Below are 17,556 nucleotides of genomic sequence, written 5' to 3' on the forward strand. Positions count from 1 at the left end.
CCCGAGATTTTGTAAAATGGTCATTTGCCTCGCTCAGTGACTCAACAATGAAGAAAATAGGAATATGACAAAAATAAAGGGTGAGGCGGGGCTGGCCCATTCCCATCATCGTAATACTTTCACACACACAGTGTCAGGGGTGACGTCATGTTTCTGTGATGAGTTTGGGTCAGCCAGAGTCCATGTCGTTCAAGCACCCCGAAGGGTTAAGAACAAGGCCACAGTGAGTTCACGGGGTGAACGGGAGGTCACGTGGCCGTTTTAGGGGGTTAAATAAGCAGCTCATAACTCAAGCGCTAGACTAAACAGACGCGATACCTTAGCCAAGGTTGGATTCATCTGGATTTGCCGGTCTATTTTTTATATGCCGTACCATAGTTGTTGCTAAGGGAATTTTTTAATTTTTTTCCAAGAATCCATATATCAAGAAGTGATGGAAAAAAATGTCAGACCACACCTTGGATTGGTTGCCAATCAATGGGAGGGTTGGACAAGAATCTCCTCAATTCAAAAGCTTGACTTTTATGGCCTTCCATCAAACGCTCCTCCATATGGCCACACCCTCAGATCATCTTCCTCTATCCACCTCATTGTCCGTTCCACCCGTGTGTCCAAATTTCCCCTCCATCTTGGGAACACCTGCTGGTACGACTCATTGTGCGGGGGCTCTTATCGCTCTCGAGTTAAATCCCGCAGAGGAAGCAGTGTGCTCTCATGAATAAAACAAGATTAGCAGATTCCCGTGAGCGGAGGGACTTCTACCTCTCGCTCGTCCTTATAGGGCATTCTCCAGGGACGGACGGGGCTTGAAGATACAGAGCCATGTTTGCTTTTGTATGTGTACACCGCCTCCAACGCGAGGACATGACGGACGAGTTGTTAAGAGTGAAGGCTGTGAGTGAGATGAGTGGACGTTACGTAACGTCAATGGGGTAGAACTGTTCCCCGGTACAGTACGGTGCACTCAGCTGAGAAATATGTGAAGGAGGAGCGGTAATGGGGGCACCTGCAGACATGGGAATGAGGGCCTGGGAATAAAGGAGATGAAGGAGGGGGAAGACTGCATTAGTCACGCTTTTTTTTTTGGGTGACAATGACTGACTCAACTCACGTCTTGATTTTGTGGTAAATCTAGTCAATGAAGGAGGAGATGACAATCAGTATTACTCATTCATTAAGATGAATTCATGATACGTTGACCTTTTAAAAATGGAGTTATTCAATCCAACAGGAAGTTCGTGACGCAATATATTTTTTTGCAAGCTAAAAATTGCTCAAAATGACATTTTACCTCCTCCATGGCGCTGATGAGGTTCTGTGTTGATTTGTTGATGTCAGCCCCGACGGTGGTCGGGCCCGCTCCCTGATAGGCCGAGTCCGGACTGTCGTGGCCGCTCATTTCAACGTTGTACGTGGCTTTTGCGGGACAACACAGGAGGTTGTGCATGACAAAGTAGATTGCAAACACATGCACGCCCTGCAAAGAAACACAAAATAATAAACACATCATGCTAATAGATGACTTCATCGACGGGACATGACATCATTGGCGCCCTACTATTTGTGTTTGCACCACTTCCGCAGCATTACCAAAACCTCCTGGTCAAACAGCGGCAGGATGTGAATTAGCCCAAAAACGCCGAGGCGCCAAATACCGCACGGCCATCTTGTATTTCACGACACCCGTCTCCGAGCCGTGACATAGACACGGGCAGTGAAGTATGCGTGAAATTATCCACAAAGACCTTCTGAAAAGCATGTGCCGAGGTTTGTACATTGGCCTCGGTGGACATGAAAGGGACATGGGTGCTTAAGCACAGATCATTAGCGACAGGCTGTTATGTAAGTGTGCCCTGATCAGTGGAGAGAACATGCGCCGAGAGAAGGTCAAACAGAACAAATGAGAGATGTAAAGGTGATGGAAATGAAGTATAAACAGAGGACGAGTGCAAACAAGTGGGTGACGTGGATGAAACGTAGCGCCTGGATGCCATTTGATATTTGAAATGCTTCAACGACACTGTAAAGGTCATGCCCACAGTTCCTATTTGGAAAGAATGTTGTACAGAAGCTGGAAACTCAACTCAAGCTTCTTCAAAAATATGACATCGTTTCAGTAAAGGAATGTCACATCAGTGCTCCAAGACCAGAAAGTAATGACCTTTGACTTTTAGGTGCATGGTTACACCACTGGCCAGAAAAAAACATTGCACGATGTCACCGAATTACATTTGCCGTTCGGAATCTCAACATTGACATCATCGCTGATGAAGCTGCGTTGGTTCCAAGAAAATAAATTGACTTTGGTGCCACACTGTTGTCTTTTGCACATACATGGCACATATCACCGAGAGCTACCACACACTTTTACAGGCGCATTACGTCGGCGCCGCTGTGACCAAAACCAACGGTCGGACTGGATTAGGCGGTAACAGGGAGCATCATTTCTTTTTTTCTTTTTTTTTTGTCTAGTGAATACGCATTATATTCCCAAGATGCAAGGTATTTCCAAGACAATTACTACTTTTAAATTGAATACAATCAACCTCTGTGAAATCGAGCAGCTTTCATCAAACTCCCAAAATAAAAGAATCTGTGTTTACGAGATGTTCGAGGGCCTCTGGAAATCTCGGGACCCCCCCCGGGCAATCCCAGTTTGCCTTGTGATTAGTCTTTAACCGTCCACAATAACCTACATTCACAACCCAAGTAAATAAACCAACAGCTAAATAAACATGAAATAAATAAACATTTGCTAAGTAAGTTTGCCGATGATCTCACCAGCAGGCAATTGGAGATGATGTAGAGGACAAGCATCCACATATGTTTGTAGCCCATATGAAGTCCGGCCCACAAACACACCAGAGAGATGAGCAGGAACATGATGAGGATCAGCGGCACCTCTGGAAGACATTTTAAAAATATATATATAAGCAACAAACCAATTCACACACATAAAAAAATTCATTTGAAGCTTTGCTAATGTGACTTTTTATGGGGAGTAAAAACATGTGCAGCCGCAGGCTTCATTGGTTCCAAATCTGTGCAGCTTGAGACATTAGATAAGTCCTCATGGAGCACGTAGCAAGAGTGTGGATTTGAAAGTGACCTTGCAAAAATTCAGTCAGCAGCCCGTGTGCACACTTCACTTGACGAGTAGGGTTGAAACACGTTTCACTTAGGTGCCATTTCCACCAGCGTATCCCGCTTTCAAACTTCCTTTCGCTCTTATCTGGCCGGCTCCTTCCACACCATCACTTGCGTCAGGACCGGATGGGACTCCACCTCGGTCTTTTTGGACTTTCCTGCTCCCTTGTCACTCTTGGCACATCTATCTGGACCTCCTCCCTTCCCACTTTGGAGTTTTCCAACCATGTAAGCACATTCCAAAGCTGAGATGGAACTTGTACAGAAGCACAGCCAAGTAGGGGTCGGGCTGCAAAAGTACTGACTTTTTTTTGATCATGTGATCAGTGTAGCATCAATATTTTGAAAAGGTTAGGGTCAAATATTGTTGCCTTCCCAGAATGTGTGTGTGGTCAATGTTACGCATTCTTGGTGCTCGGTTGACACCGAGGTTGAATAAGGTTCTGGCTGGCTGACATAAGAAATAAACACTTGAAACCCCTGCACGGACCGGCCTCCGGTTTACATTAAATCGGACCGACGTCCCGCTGCGAGAGGATAAACCGAGAAGACGGAGCGGCTTCAACCAAAACGACCGGCCGATGCTGACACGGCTGTCTCGCAGAGGTCGCCAGCTGTAACAACAAGCAGCTGTCTCGAGCCGACCGACGCAAGTCGTGCGGGCCGACCCGCTCGCACAGCAGCGCTGTTTTTGCAAAAACATTTTGTTTTGCAGTTGAAAGACACGCAGGAGCGCCTGCGGCGGCTTTGCTCGACTGCTGATTTAACCTCGCGGCCTTCCTTCAAACGCGTCGAGCGGTATCGTGCAAACTTATAACTGAATATTCATCCAATAATTCAAACGCGGGAGAGGTCATGTTTAAAGAAACGCTCCGCAAGCAAACCTCGCCCATCTCGTTTGCGTGTGCTAACATTCCCCGCCGATCAAAGTGCGGTGAGGGAACACCGGAGGGCATAAGAACGCAATACCAGATATTTAATCAGCTGGAAGGAACATCTTGTCTTGCAAACACACCTTGTGCAGCTTCTGATAAGGCTTTGCTTAAAATAGAGCCCATTGTTAGTTAATCCATAGGTTCAGAGGTCTTTTTTTTTTAACCCCCCCCCTCCATCGGTCTATTTGGCTCTGAACAGAAAGTGCAAGAACAAGCATTTTAGTGACGTCAACGGTCTTCACGTGTTCCGTCTGAGTTTCTACGTGCGGCCCCGCATACTGCACTCTCACACAGATTAGCCTCGAGATTATCTCATCACTTTGCGGTTGAAGTCAAACATCGGGAGATGTTTTTCGAAGCCGGGTTGAAACGACACATTCCTGCTTGTGCCTAAGTCTGCTTCAAACGTTCATTTTATTTTTCACATGAGCAAAACTTGAGTTGAAAGTAATTTTGAGTTCATGCAACTCTGTTTTTTTACGGTTAAGTTTGTTCTTTACAATTCAAAAAGTGATGACATGGCTCATATTTTTGTCACCATATTAGATCTTTTCTAAAATGTCGTCAGTGTATAAGTGTGCAAATCAACTGTCCCAAAAAAATAATGCAACGCACAGAGAGCTTACTCACAATTGCATAATTTGAGAATTGATTATTCTATTGATTATTCCATCAATTAGATCAAAATGTGATTTGCATTCAACTGTATTGCAAAACAAATATTTTAAAAATATTTTATGATTAAGACTGTATTGCAAAACAAATATTTTTTAAATATTTTATGATTAAGATTTTCATAACTAACAATAATGGAAAAAATCCCAAATTCTAATCTACACATTTGAAGATTTGATTTGTCACAAACCTGTGCTGTTTGCGCGCCCGCGATAGACGTCATCGTACGCCTTCCACTGGTAAGACACTTTATAGGCGTGAAAGATGACGACCAGTACGACGACTAGGCAGATGAGCGGCACCAGCACAGCGGCGCATAGAGCAGCATAGATGTTCGGGATGAAGCACCTAAACACATATGAAGGCAAATTGACAAGTCATCCCTCGTCAAACATCGCGACCGCCCTGGTAATATGTTGCTTGTGGCATTCAATGTAACGGAAAAAAGAAAATCATCTATTTTATCCAGCTTGTCAACATTATTATTCTCAATTTTGGATTTATGAGGTCAATGAAGATCAGGCGTGTCTCTGAAAATGGTCATCAGCTAGATGTGATAGCTTTTATTAGTCACCTCATTTTCCCAGCTGAATCTGGGAAAATCCACACACTATTACGAAACTAAATGGCGGGCAAGCACCAAAACATTCATGTGACTTGGTCTATTTTGCAAGTGTGGTGGGAGTGCGGGATCCAGATAGGACTTTAGTCTGGAGTGACTACAGAGGAAACTAATTGGCTGGGTTGTCGCCATGTAGCCATAACATGGAAGGAGGTATGCCAAAATAGACAATTGCATCACATAGGTGGACTGTGAGAGCATAAATACGCTCGTTCATATTTGTCCTGTGGTGGCCTTGTGGAGGGGGAGTGAGAGCTCACTGTTGTGAAAAATCTCTGAAGGTAAATCCTGCTGAAAGCAAATCTACCCATAAGACTTCAGATTGGGGAACGTAAACAAAACATTTGAAGGAAATAGCAAACGTTACGACGCTTTCATCAGCACATATTAGCTGTTATTTTGTTAGCATGAAGCGTACTTTTGAATAAATGTGATTCTTTAAATACACAACATTTATTTTACTTCATTTTACTGTCAGTAAAGGTCAATTTTGAGTGTGGCAAGTGAATCCTATCAGCGTCCCAGCGGTTGACGGTTACGATGATGAATGCTACCTCTTTCCCGCAAAAGAGGAAGGCCAACTTGACTTTTCCTGGGCACACTGAATACTCCTCTGTATCTGTAAATGTCGGATCTATGCGCCCACTGTCTCAGGGCCACATACCCGCCCACGGGAAGCTGGCGTGCACACTCGGGCCCAAGGATAACAGGCACACCTCGGGCCACCAGCTAATTTTAGAAATTTGCCAGCCACTTGCACAAATATTACTTTACATTTTTTTGTATGTCGAGTGTAGTTATGTTTTTCCACATAAGCTCCTTATTTTTTCAAGGATTAACGTTTTTTGTACTTACAAAAGTGAAAGCAGTTATTTATAGTCCACACCTACAAACACACTGAGGGTTGTTTTCAGTTTGCTTTTCTAATTTGTTTTGCCGGAAGTGAGTTTTCCAGCTCTGAGGGGAAGACTCGAGTTTCGATGCATGTAAATGACTCACTCGGTTCGTTCATCAGATTGGTTGAGCCATCGCCTCACATGATGTCACCAGATCAGGTGTGTACTTTCGAAAACAAGTTATGTCACTTCCCAAAAAAATAACACTGTCCACTCACACATCACTAAACACCAATCCGTAGACGGTATGGATGGTCCAGTCGAAGCCTCCTAGCAACACGATGACCAGGATGATGATAATGAAAGCAGGAAACCCCCAGCCCAACAGGAAGTAGAGCAGATACCGGCCTTCGGTGTGCTCATCGTTCATTACAAGCACCTGCCAGAAATTCACCGCCTGGGGACATAGGTGGAGAAAATTTCACATGACCGAAATTATTTTGATCCGCCCTTTGTCATCCAGAAGCTTTGCAGAGCTTAAAATGGGGCCTCGCTCGTAATCAGAGAGGACACAAAGAACCGTCCTGCTCTTTGTTCAGTGTAATGAACCTTTATACGACACCTATAAAGCGGATGATGTTTGTGATTGTCCATCTGTCTGTTAACGCAAAGACAGTAATGATGTGTGACGCAACAAGATAGTTATAGGATGGTGACCTCCTCCTCTGGCAACCTCTGCTCTGCCATAATCATAACGACGTTGCATAACAAGTATCCCGGCCCGGCGGTCGGCGCTTCGCACGTAGACACGCCTGGGCGGCCCGCAAAAACACATTTTGCTTGTGTAACAGCTCAAGTGTGTGTCAAAAAATACAATAGGGAAATGTCGCGAGCTAGATCGGCTTTTGCCTTGGATGAGAGCAGGCCGGAGCCGTCCAGTCACAATAAATGGATGATGTTGAACTCAATGACTTTTGATAGCGGAGGTCGAAGTTGGGAAAGGAACACGAAAAATAGAATGTTTAGCTTGGGGTTAGCTAGACAAGTGTGTTTATTTGCAGATAGTTGTGTCTGTGGGGAAATGTTAGGATGTGCCCAAGGAAAATGATATGCCCTGTTATTCCCCTATCAGGCACCAGGAAGAAATACAGTGACGCCTCTTTGGTCTTACCATACACCAAGATGTCAACTTTCACAGTTTACTTTGCTTACATCGGTAAACTATGACTTCAAAGGAAGTTATGTGATTTTTAAAACTAAGAGGATTAAGTGGCGACATGAAATAGGCAGGCTGCAAAAGGACTAAAATAAGTTATTTATTCATACTGTTTTCATAATGTCCCAAGCCTACAGGTGGTTAGGGGTCGCCATGGCAATGACATGACACTATTTCTTTATTACGAGCCAGCATAGCATGAAGTTGTTATTTTAAGGCTAAATTACCACTTGTTGTTGCCTCAACTGTTTGGGTGAATAACTCCCGGGTCACTGACTGGACATGAGCTTCGTACATGAAGGCAAAACACTGCAGTGTTTGTGTGACAAACTAGCAAGCTAACATTTTTTTTTTGCAGCTCCGTTATGTCATAATATGCTTCCTCCCTAAAAGCCCAAGCCTTGAGCCCCCGCTTTACAGCCTAGCAAGCAAAATCCGGTCTGGATCCAGATATTGCCTGCCTTCTGAGAGCGTAGCGTGTTGGTAGACATTCCCCTGACCATTAGCTGCTGGCACAGATAAATCCACCCAATGTATTGATTTCCTCGTGGTTTGAAATTGGTTTGCTGGCGCCTGTTAGTATCGGGAGCTGGGCTTTTTGAGTGTCTGCCTGAGAGGAGTGGTGAGATATCACAGGGTTCGATGGAAAGACTTTGGGGAGGACAAAGAGGTTTGATGCCAGCTTTCAATTACCATCAAAGTGTCTGTGATATACAGTAGTATCGTAATTGCAGCCTCTGTAGCTTCAAGGGCTTTTGTCTGGGTTCTTAGTGAGTTGAGTTGAACACGTGACACAAAAGTATTTTTCCGGGCTAGATCTGAGAGTCACTGTCTATTAAACAACAATGACCCCATTCTCAAAAAAAGGGGTCAGACGGTGTCGCACAAGGAGCCGCTTGCTCAGCCAGTCAAGATTTAAAGGTCAAGTTATGCAGCATTCTCGTCTACTTTCATCTTGACACTTTGAATGACCCTGCAAAGATGATTAAAAGACTTAAATGATGATAAAAATGAAAAGGTTTTGGCTGATAAATCAGCAATTCCATTTAAATTATTATTACAGACACGCACAGACTGGACTTTTTAAAGGATAGAAATAAAAAGGGTCCTCAAGCTTGATATTACCTGTATGAGCATCCAGAAAAACTGGCTGAGGTAGAAATAGTGAAGGAAAAGTGCCAGAGCTGCACAACTGTCCTCTGAAAACACCCGGCCCCGGAAAGTGGACACCAGGAAGCAAATCTGTCAAAGCAAAAGAACAAAATTGTGTGTTGTGTCATAATCTTAAAAGCACACTTCTGATGTCACAATAATGGAGCGCACAGCATAAAGCAATATAGAAGTAGGTAGGGACTATTTGAGATAGCATTAAGCTAGCAGAGTTTTAAATACTTCACAAGTCATTCTTATCTATGTATTCTATTGCGGCAGTGCTCATTTTCCATATTGCTGGAAATTCAAATATTTTTTACAATATGCCTGACCAGTGCATTGAAACAAACAAACACACGTGACAAAAACCAAGCTAATATGTTTGAGACAAAACTAAACTTGGGAACCAGCCAATGAAGGCAGCAGACAATACCTGAAAGCATCATTAACCTCGGACGAAAAAAAAAGGCCGCTGCCAACACGACAGGGCGCTTGTTAAAAAAATCCGGAGGCCGTTTGGTCGATGCCAAGGAAGTGTCACAAAAGAGGAATGAATGATAACCTGTTGTTTGTTTCTCCTCACATTACATCCACCAGGCAGTGCAGTGCTTCAGGTAACAGAACCTGAATGTCTTCAATGTTACCATATGGATCAGGGATGTCCACATGCAAATAAATGGAGGGCCATTTGCACACATTTTCATTCCTGTGATACCTTGTGAAGTTCAGCTTTTGTTTCATTTTTATTTCTTTTTAAACTGTGTCATATCTTTCACTTTGTTCCCCCTGTAACCTTCAAATGAAGGCCATGTTTAATATTACGATATACAAATGGGCCCAAAAACAAAAGTGCAGCAGGCCACAATGTATTAGTACCAGCTTTTATGTTGGCAGATATGATTTCTCGCTAAAAAAAAATGAAATGACAATTTTGGGATTTTCCATATCTTGAATAAGAGTCATCATTTTTACATTAAAAAAAAAAAAAAGAACCCCTGAGTCAGCCATTTCCCCATCCAAAGGCTACAGGGGGTGAGTGGGCGGGATGGCCCAGAAAAGAAACTCATGTTCCAGGAATTGAGAAGCCATTCAGGTAGCTCGGAGCTTGCCAACATAGAGGGACACACCCATAGAATTGAGAAAAACAAAAGCAACGGGGAATGAATATCTGGCAAGAAGAGGTAGGGCCTTTATGGCAGTGGAGGTTTCAAGCAAGAACCGAAACCAAAAGGCAGACGTAACTGAAATGCAAATAAAACAAATGAATACATAAAGAACGATCTGGAATCACGTCAAAGTGAAATATAAAACTCTTGATGTGCGTTTTGCCTTTGAGACATTCTTTTTCTTTTAACACTTCTCCCCCCACCCCAGAACAAAAGCAACTCCTTCAAGTGGTAGAATCAACACGTGCACGCAAACTCACATGCAAAGCCATGAAAAACAAACCTCCAGGGCAGCGTTATGACAACGTAATTTATTAGTCTCCACTTTTTGAGATAACATTCACTTGCGTGACAGTTAAGAATGTTTCAAAATGACTTAACGCATTGCTATCGAGGTTTGTTGTTAGCAAACGGGCGACTCTGTAATTGTTTTTTTAGTGGTCTTATTATCTGAGATGGGTTCTGTCTGTTTGGAGGTCACGGTTACAGCATGCGGCCTTTGTTCATATTCTTACAGGTAATGATGACCTCTCCCAGGAAAGAGGTTATCGGGGCGGGAAAGAGTCAGGTGAAGACGGAACGGAGGCTTTATCGGGACCTATCTACCGCCCCGCCCCGGGCTTTGTCCCCCGTTAAGGAGTCGATGTGTCTAGACCCTCAGGCTACAAACTAATTCATATAGGGTTATAATGTGTGTCATGTAACAGCTTGCCTGCAGGAGCTAAAAGACTGGTTGAACAGGAAAGAAGTTTGCAAAAATAAAAGCAGACATTGATTGCAAAATTACAAGGTTATATAATCAGCTGCTGCTCCACCTACTTGTCCACAGCTACTTGATAAAACGGATCATGTATATTTGATTTGCTTCATTATATTGAATATTTAGCATGTGTCCCAGAAACTGATGTCCACCCTGTCATTAGATGACAAAAAAAAAGACCCAGTTTTTTGTTATTCAATGTAGACAAACTCAACATGTCATAGTGATTTATCTACTGATATTTGACATTTATTTCTTCAACAGGTTAGCTTGCTAACCGAAACTTATTGCAAAGTCAATGCCAAAAATGTCCACCCTGTCAGGAAAATCATATTTCATGTTTGCAGTTCATTTAATTTTAGGAAAAATACAGTCGCTTGACCAATATGCATTTCTTAACATCAACTTAATACGATGAATATAAAGTTGAATGGAAAATCTTTTTTTGGGGGGGGGGGGAAATGTCTCGAAGGTGCTTTGAGAATTCGTTTTAAATGTTGAAAAGTTTAGCCATGCAATTGTATTTACATGGGAAACAAGCAAAGGCAACACTTGGTTAGTTGATTGCTGCTCTCATCCTCCCTGCTGATCAATGTGTGCTGACGCTATGGAAGCTGTGCAGCGGCCCGGCTATAAATAGCACTCGCCTGCATTACATCACTGACCAATTTAGGGAGGGGGAGGGAGGGGGCACCCAGAGCTGTCTGTGTGCCAGACCATCCATCCATCCATCCATCCATCCATCCATCCATCCATCCATCCATCCATCCATCCATCCATCCATCCATCCATCCATCCATCCATCCATCCATCCATCCATCCATCCATCCTCCCTGCAAAACACTTAACCTCCCTCCTCTTCCCTCCCCTCCTCCAGCCATTGTATCCATTCCTTCCAGCCCCAAGTTCCTCATCATCGTCACCAACAAGCGCAATCCAACCCCCTCCTCTTTCTCTAACCCCCTCCGCTCCACTCCACTCCACTCCGCCTCCAACAGCTACCGGTCTGATCTAGCTGGCTCCAGCCGCAGCCTGCACCCTGGCTGGCTGTTTGCCTTTGTTTGCAATGAAATCCAGCGAAGCAAAAACACAAGTATGTGATGATGACATGTTTGCAATATCTACATGTGATTCATTTGAAGCATTCACACAAGAACAATGTGAAAGTCAAGTCTAAGATTTCTTTCTTTGAAAAGTAATGCCAAGAGAGCAAGGAGCTTTCTCCATCGTATTCACGATGTACAGTTTGTGTTGCTGTACCATTTTTTTTTTTTTGCGCTACTGCCCTGAATGTTATTGCGAGTATCAGCAGTCGGCTCACGTGCTACAGTTTGTCAGTTGTGGCCAACATGCCATTTATGTGCTGAAGCACGCCGGACAAGCAGGCGGCCTGCCACACGGGGTTGCCTGATAGCTGGGTTAGTAGGCCATGCGTGTGTGTGTGTGTGTGTGTGTGTGTGTGTGTGTGTGGGGACGACGAAGGGAGTACTTGACAGGTAAGGTTTCTAAAATCCAAAATGGTGACACCAACGATGACAATGGAAATATGTCTGATCTCAAATATCAGCCGCTTGCAAAATTTTCAAGCCTGGCCGCATAGTCACAACAAGATAAGCCGTTTTTTTTTTTTTTTTTTGGGAGTTGCAATACCAGTTCACTGAGGCCACACCACACAAGGAAAGTTCACGGGTGTTTGGGGTAGAACCTCGGACTTCTTGCTGAGCCAGCTGTTGGCAAATAAACACCTTTCCTCCCCTTTGGTGTGTTTCCCATCCAAACAACCACAACAGTCTGAGCTGAGAGCAGCATAAACATAATATACTGTCTTGGTGTGGAAAAAAAGAAAAAATAAGACAACAGCGGCGTATTCTCGGAAGGAGATTCCAAGAACGTAGGCTAACTTTAGCTTTTGCTTTCCAACAGGGCTTCCTTTCGACTTATATATTGACACTTTCATCAAAGAGTGTTTACTGCTGGAAAATTGTAAAGAAGGACTACTTTCAAGGAAATTCTTTTTTTTTTTTGTCTCTGGAAACCAGACATAAGGCTTTGGGATGGACGACACACACATTGCCGAGTGAGGCGGACGAGCTTCTCAAGGTCAACAAAGCGAGCTTACTATGCACTTAGTGGCCGTACACCGCAACTCGCAAAATAGAATCTCGACGGTCATAATTTGTCCATTTTATATGTTTGCTGGTGTTTTTTTTTCCCCCTAAAAAAAGCACAATAAGCTATGTGGACACCTAAATATGACTTTAGCACACATTTCTTGTGAACTGTGCACTCCAGGTCACCCCCTCCCCCAAATTAAATCTTCATCCTCAAACTTTTGTTGTCTTCCAGTGAATTTTTTTTTTTTTTTTAGCAATTTGTTTCCAAATCCACCCAAACTGACACATGTGAGTAAACAACCCAAGAGCATGATAATCATCAAGCCAATTAGGTCAAGAGCAGAAACCCGCATTGCCATTTGCTGTAGAGATTTTCCGAAAAACAACACAATGGTCTCTTGGTGTTAGGCAGTCTTAAGAAGCACACCTTTGGAAATGACTAGAGCAGTACCAGAGACTTTTTTGTGGAGCTAGCCTGACCCCTACATGCTGATGTAGACGCTGCAGAAGCTTGCCATCGACTCCAATCTGTTTGTTTATGAGGGTATTAACGTTCAATGCCATCTGTGCCTTCAATTTCTATGTGCATGCATGTTTTGGAGATAATAGTAGTGACAACTGCTTCATCTTGATATTTGCAAACATTTGCTGGAATCGATGTAAAGTATTTATTTGTAGTTTGCGATTCACAGCAGGTTTACGGCTAAAATGATTTGAGATGTAATTTTAGAAAAGAAAAGATGCGATTACAGTTGATATCCTTCCTCTGTCCGAGACATCCTGATTCCCTCAGGAAGTTAGGCGACTCATTTCAGGCAATTAAGACGGCCGCAGCCATTAGTGGCTCTCTCGCTCGTGTTCTCACACGTTTTCAGGCAATCTTGTGAAACTCCATTTGAAGCACCAATGAGCTCACCGCTTTCCGAGTAAACAAATGTCCTCCAAATCGACAAAGTTCACTTGACATGGGAGTGCAGCCAAGACAAGCGGTCAAACTCCAAAAATAGAATGTTCCTAAAGGACTCTAGCCCCCCCCACCCCCCCTTCCACTTTGTTTATCATCTGTAGTGTCAGCAGTGCCGTTTGGTCTTTGACAAATCCGAATCAGGTAAAAGGTTGATCCGGTTGCATGAAGCATTGCACGTATATAAAGAAATGCTAAATGGAAAAGTTACACCTTGACGATAAATAAAGATTATGCTTTCCGGCTTAAAATCTGTACAAAATGAAATAATGCAATATAGAATTGCATTCTGCATGATACAAAAATAACTCAAGCATTCTTAACCTGCTAAATTGGATAGCAGCTAGCAGCCAAGGTAGGGGCAAACAGTAGAACCGGGCCGAAGGTGAGAGGTCGCCGTGGCCTCCTGTTACTGTTTATATGGTGCTTTTTGTGGAAATAGAGGAAGGTTCATGGAAGTGATTTTGAGGTCACCAGCTGTTTGGTCAACAGACAATTGGCAAAAACGGCGAGTCCACAAAGGGCAGAGTCACTCGCAGCGCAGGCAATGACACGGAACCCGACTGCATTACATTGAAGTATTCCAACAAATTCATTCCAGAAGCGGAATAGGGAGCAAGAACTTCACTTGTTAATTTTAATTGTATTTGTGATTGTTCAAAACGTACTTTCTTTCCGATTCCCGACCGACGGGCTCAATTAGCAATTAACCATTCCAATGGGAAAAGCTTCCACATGTTTATGACTTTGTTCAAGGGCGATTAACTCGAGATTGCATTTTTTCAATCAGGATACTGCAGATGAAAGTGCTGCTTGACCGTTAACCCCCCCCCCCCCCCCTTCCCCAAAAAGGCAATTTTCTATTTTGCATGTGCATGTTACACAGCAAAAAGAAAAGCATCACAACGCACGATGCATTAAATCAACTTTTGACAACATACTTTGCAGGACAACACCAAAGTGGAGAATAATCCTGGTTGAATTAATTTCTCTAATTTCAAGGCCAACTGTCACAACTTCCAAAAAATTGCACTCCACATTTGTGTTTGTTTATTGTTTTGCGGCATGTTCTCCCAAATCGTTTTATTTGAACTCCAAAGTGCACCACTTTTTTAGTGGTTATGTAATGATTTGTTTTTTTTTTCCAAGTAACTTTTAAAGTTCACTTTAAAACAAAGGTCACACTTTTTAAACAAAGTCGTGTTTGTTTGCAAGGAGTTCCGCAGGGATCCTTGATGAGGCCTCTGCTAAGGATAATAAAACGCAAACTGGGGCACTGGACTGTCTGTAATTAGATTAGAGAAGATCATCATTGGTCAAAGTGGTGAGTCACACAGGATGTGCGCTGTCATTTCCAGAAGGATAAAACGGTGTCGGACAACCAGAGAGAGAGAGAGAGAGAGAGAGAGAGAGAGAGAGAAAAAGAGAGAGAGAGAGCGCGAACACATTTGGGTGCCTGATAATATTCAGATTTAATCCCAGCAGGAGAGGAGAACAAGTCATGATTCACAGTTCAATAAAACCAAAATAACAAGAATATTATAAGAAACAACATGACTCTGTTTTGTACCAAATCTGTTCATACGTCATGTCATGATTCACAGTTCAATAAAACCAAAATAACGAGAATATTATAAGAAACAACATGACTCTGTTTTGTAACAAATCTTGTGAAGAGACAACAACAGCATGAAAGCAAAGACTTCTCCTCCTCCTCAGCCGAAAGCAAGTCATGACTGCGGTTCTCTCGCAAAGACACTCGTCCCGTTGTTTCCAACGCTCAGAGCCAATTGCACAACTTGCATTCGTCTCGTTCTCTCGGCCTAACGCTCGCACGCAAAGAAACATTTTTGCCCTCCAAACGCTTGAGGGTTAAAGCCGAAAAATTGGATGGGACATATTCTCTGACGTCAAAGGCACAAATCTCATTGTTTTTTTGATTTGATGATTGATTGGGCACGATGAGAACGGGTAAACTTCCTCAGGAAAATGTTTTATTTACATTGGTGTTAAGCTTTCTTCCTGACAAGGCCCCCCCTCCTGTAAAATGGGCTGATTATACAAGCCAACCCTGACGTGAGCCTCTTTTACACTTTTGGAAATCCCAGCAGTAACCACTTGTTGGCTCTGCTGAAATACGGGAAGGGAACGGAAGGGAAGGCGGGCGTGTCGGTGGGTGGGTGGACTGAGCGTCGTACGTGGAAGAGAGGTTGTCACGTATGTGTTTACGGGCTGAGAAGCAAAGCTCCGAATGCTGGAGCTGGTCCCGGAGCTAACAGGAAATCCTTTCAGCAGAATAAGCTAAATACTTACTCAGATAAAGAACAACAGTGGGCTTGCAGAGGGGGGAAACACTTAAGTGAGTCAGAATGGGGACTGTGTTATCACAACGCATCATTCAATTGTGTTTTCATTGGCTTTGACTTGAATCCAGGGAGAATTCCGAACCCTGCTCGGTAAATGCGGGATCATATTTACTGAAAGCCAACATCTGAAGGAACGCTAACTTGAAATCATGGACAAATGCTAAAGTAGCAAAGTTAGTCAATGTTTTGAGTGTACATTTTGGACAAGTACATATACGTATATATATATATATACATATATACACATATACATATATATATATATATATATATATATATATATATATATATATATATATATATATACACACACACACACACACACACACACACACACACACACACACACACACACACACACACACACACACACACACACACACACGCACGAGTTGGGTAAATTTCCATTCTACTCATGCAATTTTCAGTTGTCTTGCTGAGCACAGGGGCAAAGGGCTGGACCAAGTTGGAGAAACCTTCACTTCATCGCACTAATATCTTTGATGTGAAGGCTGGCATGGGGTACATTTGCATTATTTTTTGTCTCTGTTTATATATTTTGGCAAAAAACAGGTCGGCTAATCAGAATTTGGACCGTACATTGAAGAGTCAACTATGTGGGCAAATTAATTCATTTATTAATGCCATTTATGAAATGTTACTTCCAAGAATGGAAGAGCGGCATAACAACAACTTTTCTATTTTCCATTCTGACCTTTCTTGACAACTGTGGGTCATACACGGAGCCATAAATCAAACCAGCAACTCTAATTTTCAACCCAACAGGCAGCGGCATCAGCCCCACCACCGCAGATAAATAGTCCACTCCATCAGTTGCGATTGGCTCAAGTCCCAACGGTGCAAATCAATGCTGAGACACCACGGGGCATCCCTTGACGCAAATGACATTTATTAGATCCGAGATCATCGAACTTATATTAATGAAATATTCTCTCTGTCGTTCAACGATGCGGCTGAATTACGGTCGAAATTGTTCGTGAACGCAGAACGTCTTGCATGGAGCCCCAGCAGGAGACAATCAATCCTTCACTTTGGACTTTGGGGTCCAGAGTCTGCAATTCAATTGGCATGAGACCAGAACACAAAAGAAAAACTCTTCTTTTCATAACAATAGGACAATGTCTTGACTTCCCAGAAGGAGGCCTGAACGTCCATTGACATGGAAAGAGAACAGGACGGAATTTTCCATTCCAAACCCATTTAGGTCCAGGGGCTCTTTCCGGGCCATAAACGGGTTGAGCCCAAGGTGCGTAGCCCCCAACAACTCCAGGCTTATGTTTGTCAACCAAAGAGAGGGGCTACCTGTGGAAATTTACCAGTCCCGCACTTGTTACACACGACAAAAGTGAGATGGCATATCTTGCTCACTGCACTGTTTATGTGACAGCTTGCGTTTTTAATGGGCAAGAGTGCGGGGGGGCATGCTTTGGTTGTCAGGACACAGGAGCCCGCAAACGACGCAAAGCCGGGGCATCTGATTGTCTGTCTCTTTGTTTATTCATGATTATTTACCAAAATAAAAAATAAACAATGTGTAGTGGCTGTACAGGAGAATATTAATGTCGCCCTCCAAAAAAAAAAA

At 43.2% G+C, this 17,556-nt stretch overlaps 1 protein-coding gene across 1 annotated transcript in view; it reads right to left on the reverse strand.

Moving 5' to 3' along the window:
- The window catches only part of adgrv1 (adhesion G protein-coupled receptor V1), a 60,738-nt gene that overhangs the window by 2,264 nt on the left and 40,918 nt on the right, over window positions 1-17,556 (reverse strand). The window contains exons 89-93 of the mRNA XM_049716649.2: window positions 8,557-8,673; window positions 6,494-6,672; window positions 4,948-5,105; window positions 2,782-2,903; window positions 1,292-1,477 (exon numbers count right to left, since the gene is read on the reverse strand). Of these exons, the coding sequence (XP_049572606.1) occupies window positions 1,292-1,477; window positions 2,782-2,903; window positions 4,948-5,105; window positions 6,494-6,672; window positions 8,557-8,673 (762 nt within the window). The remainder of the gene's footprint in view (window positions 1-1,291; window positions 1,478-2,781; window positions 2,904-4,947; window positions 5,106-6,493; window positions 6,673-8,556; window positions 8,674-17,556) is intronic.

The sequence above is a fragment of the Syngnathus scovelli genome, chromosome 3 (assembly GCF_024217435.2).
Source record: "Syngnathus scovelli strain Florida chromosome 3, RoL_Ssco_1.2, whole genome shotgun sequence".
Taxonomy (NCBI): Eukaryota; Metazoa; Chordata; class Actinopteri; order Syngnathiformes; family Syngnathidae; genus Syngnathus; species Syngnathus scovelli.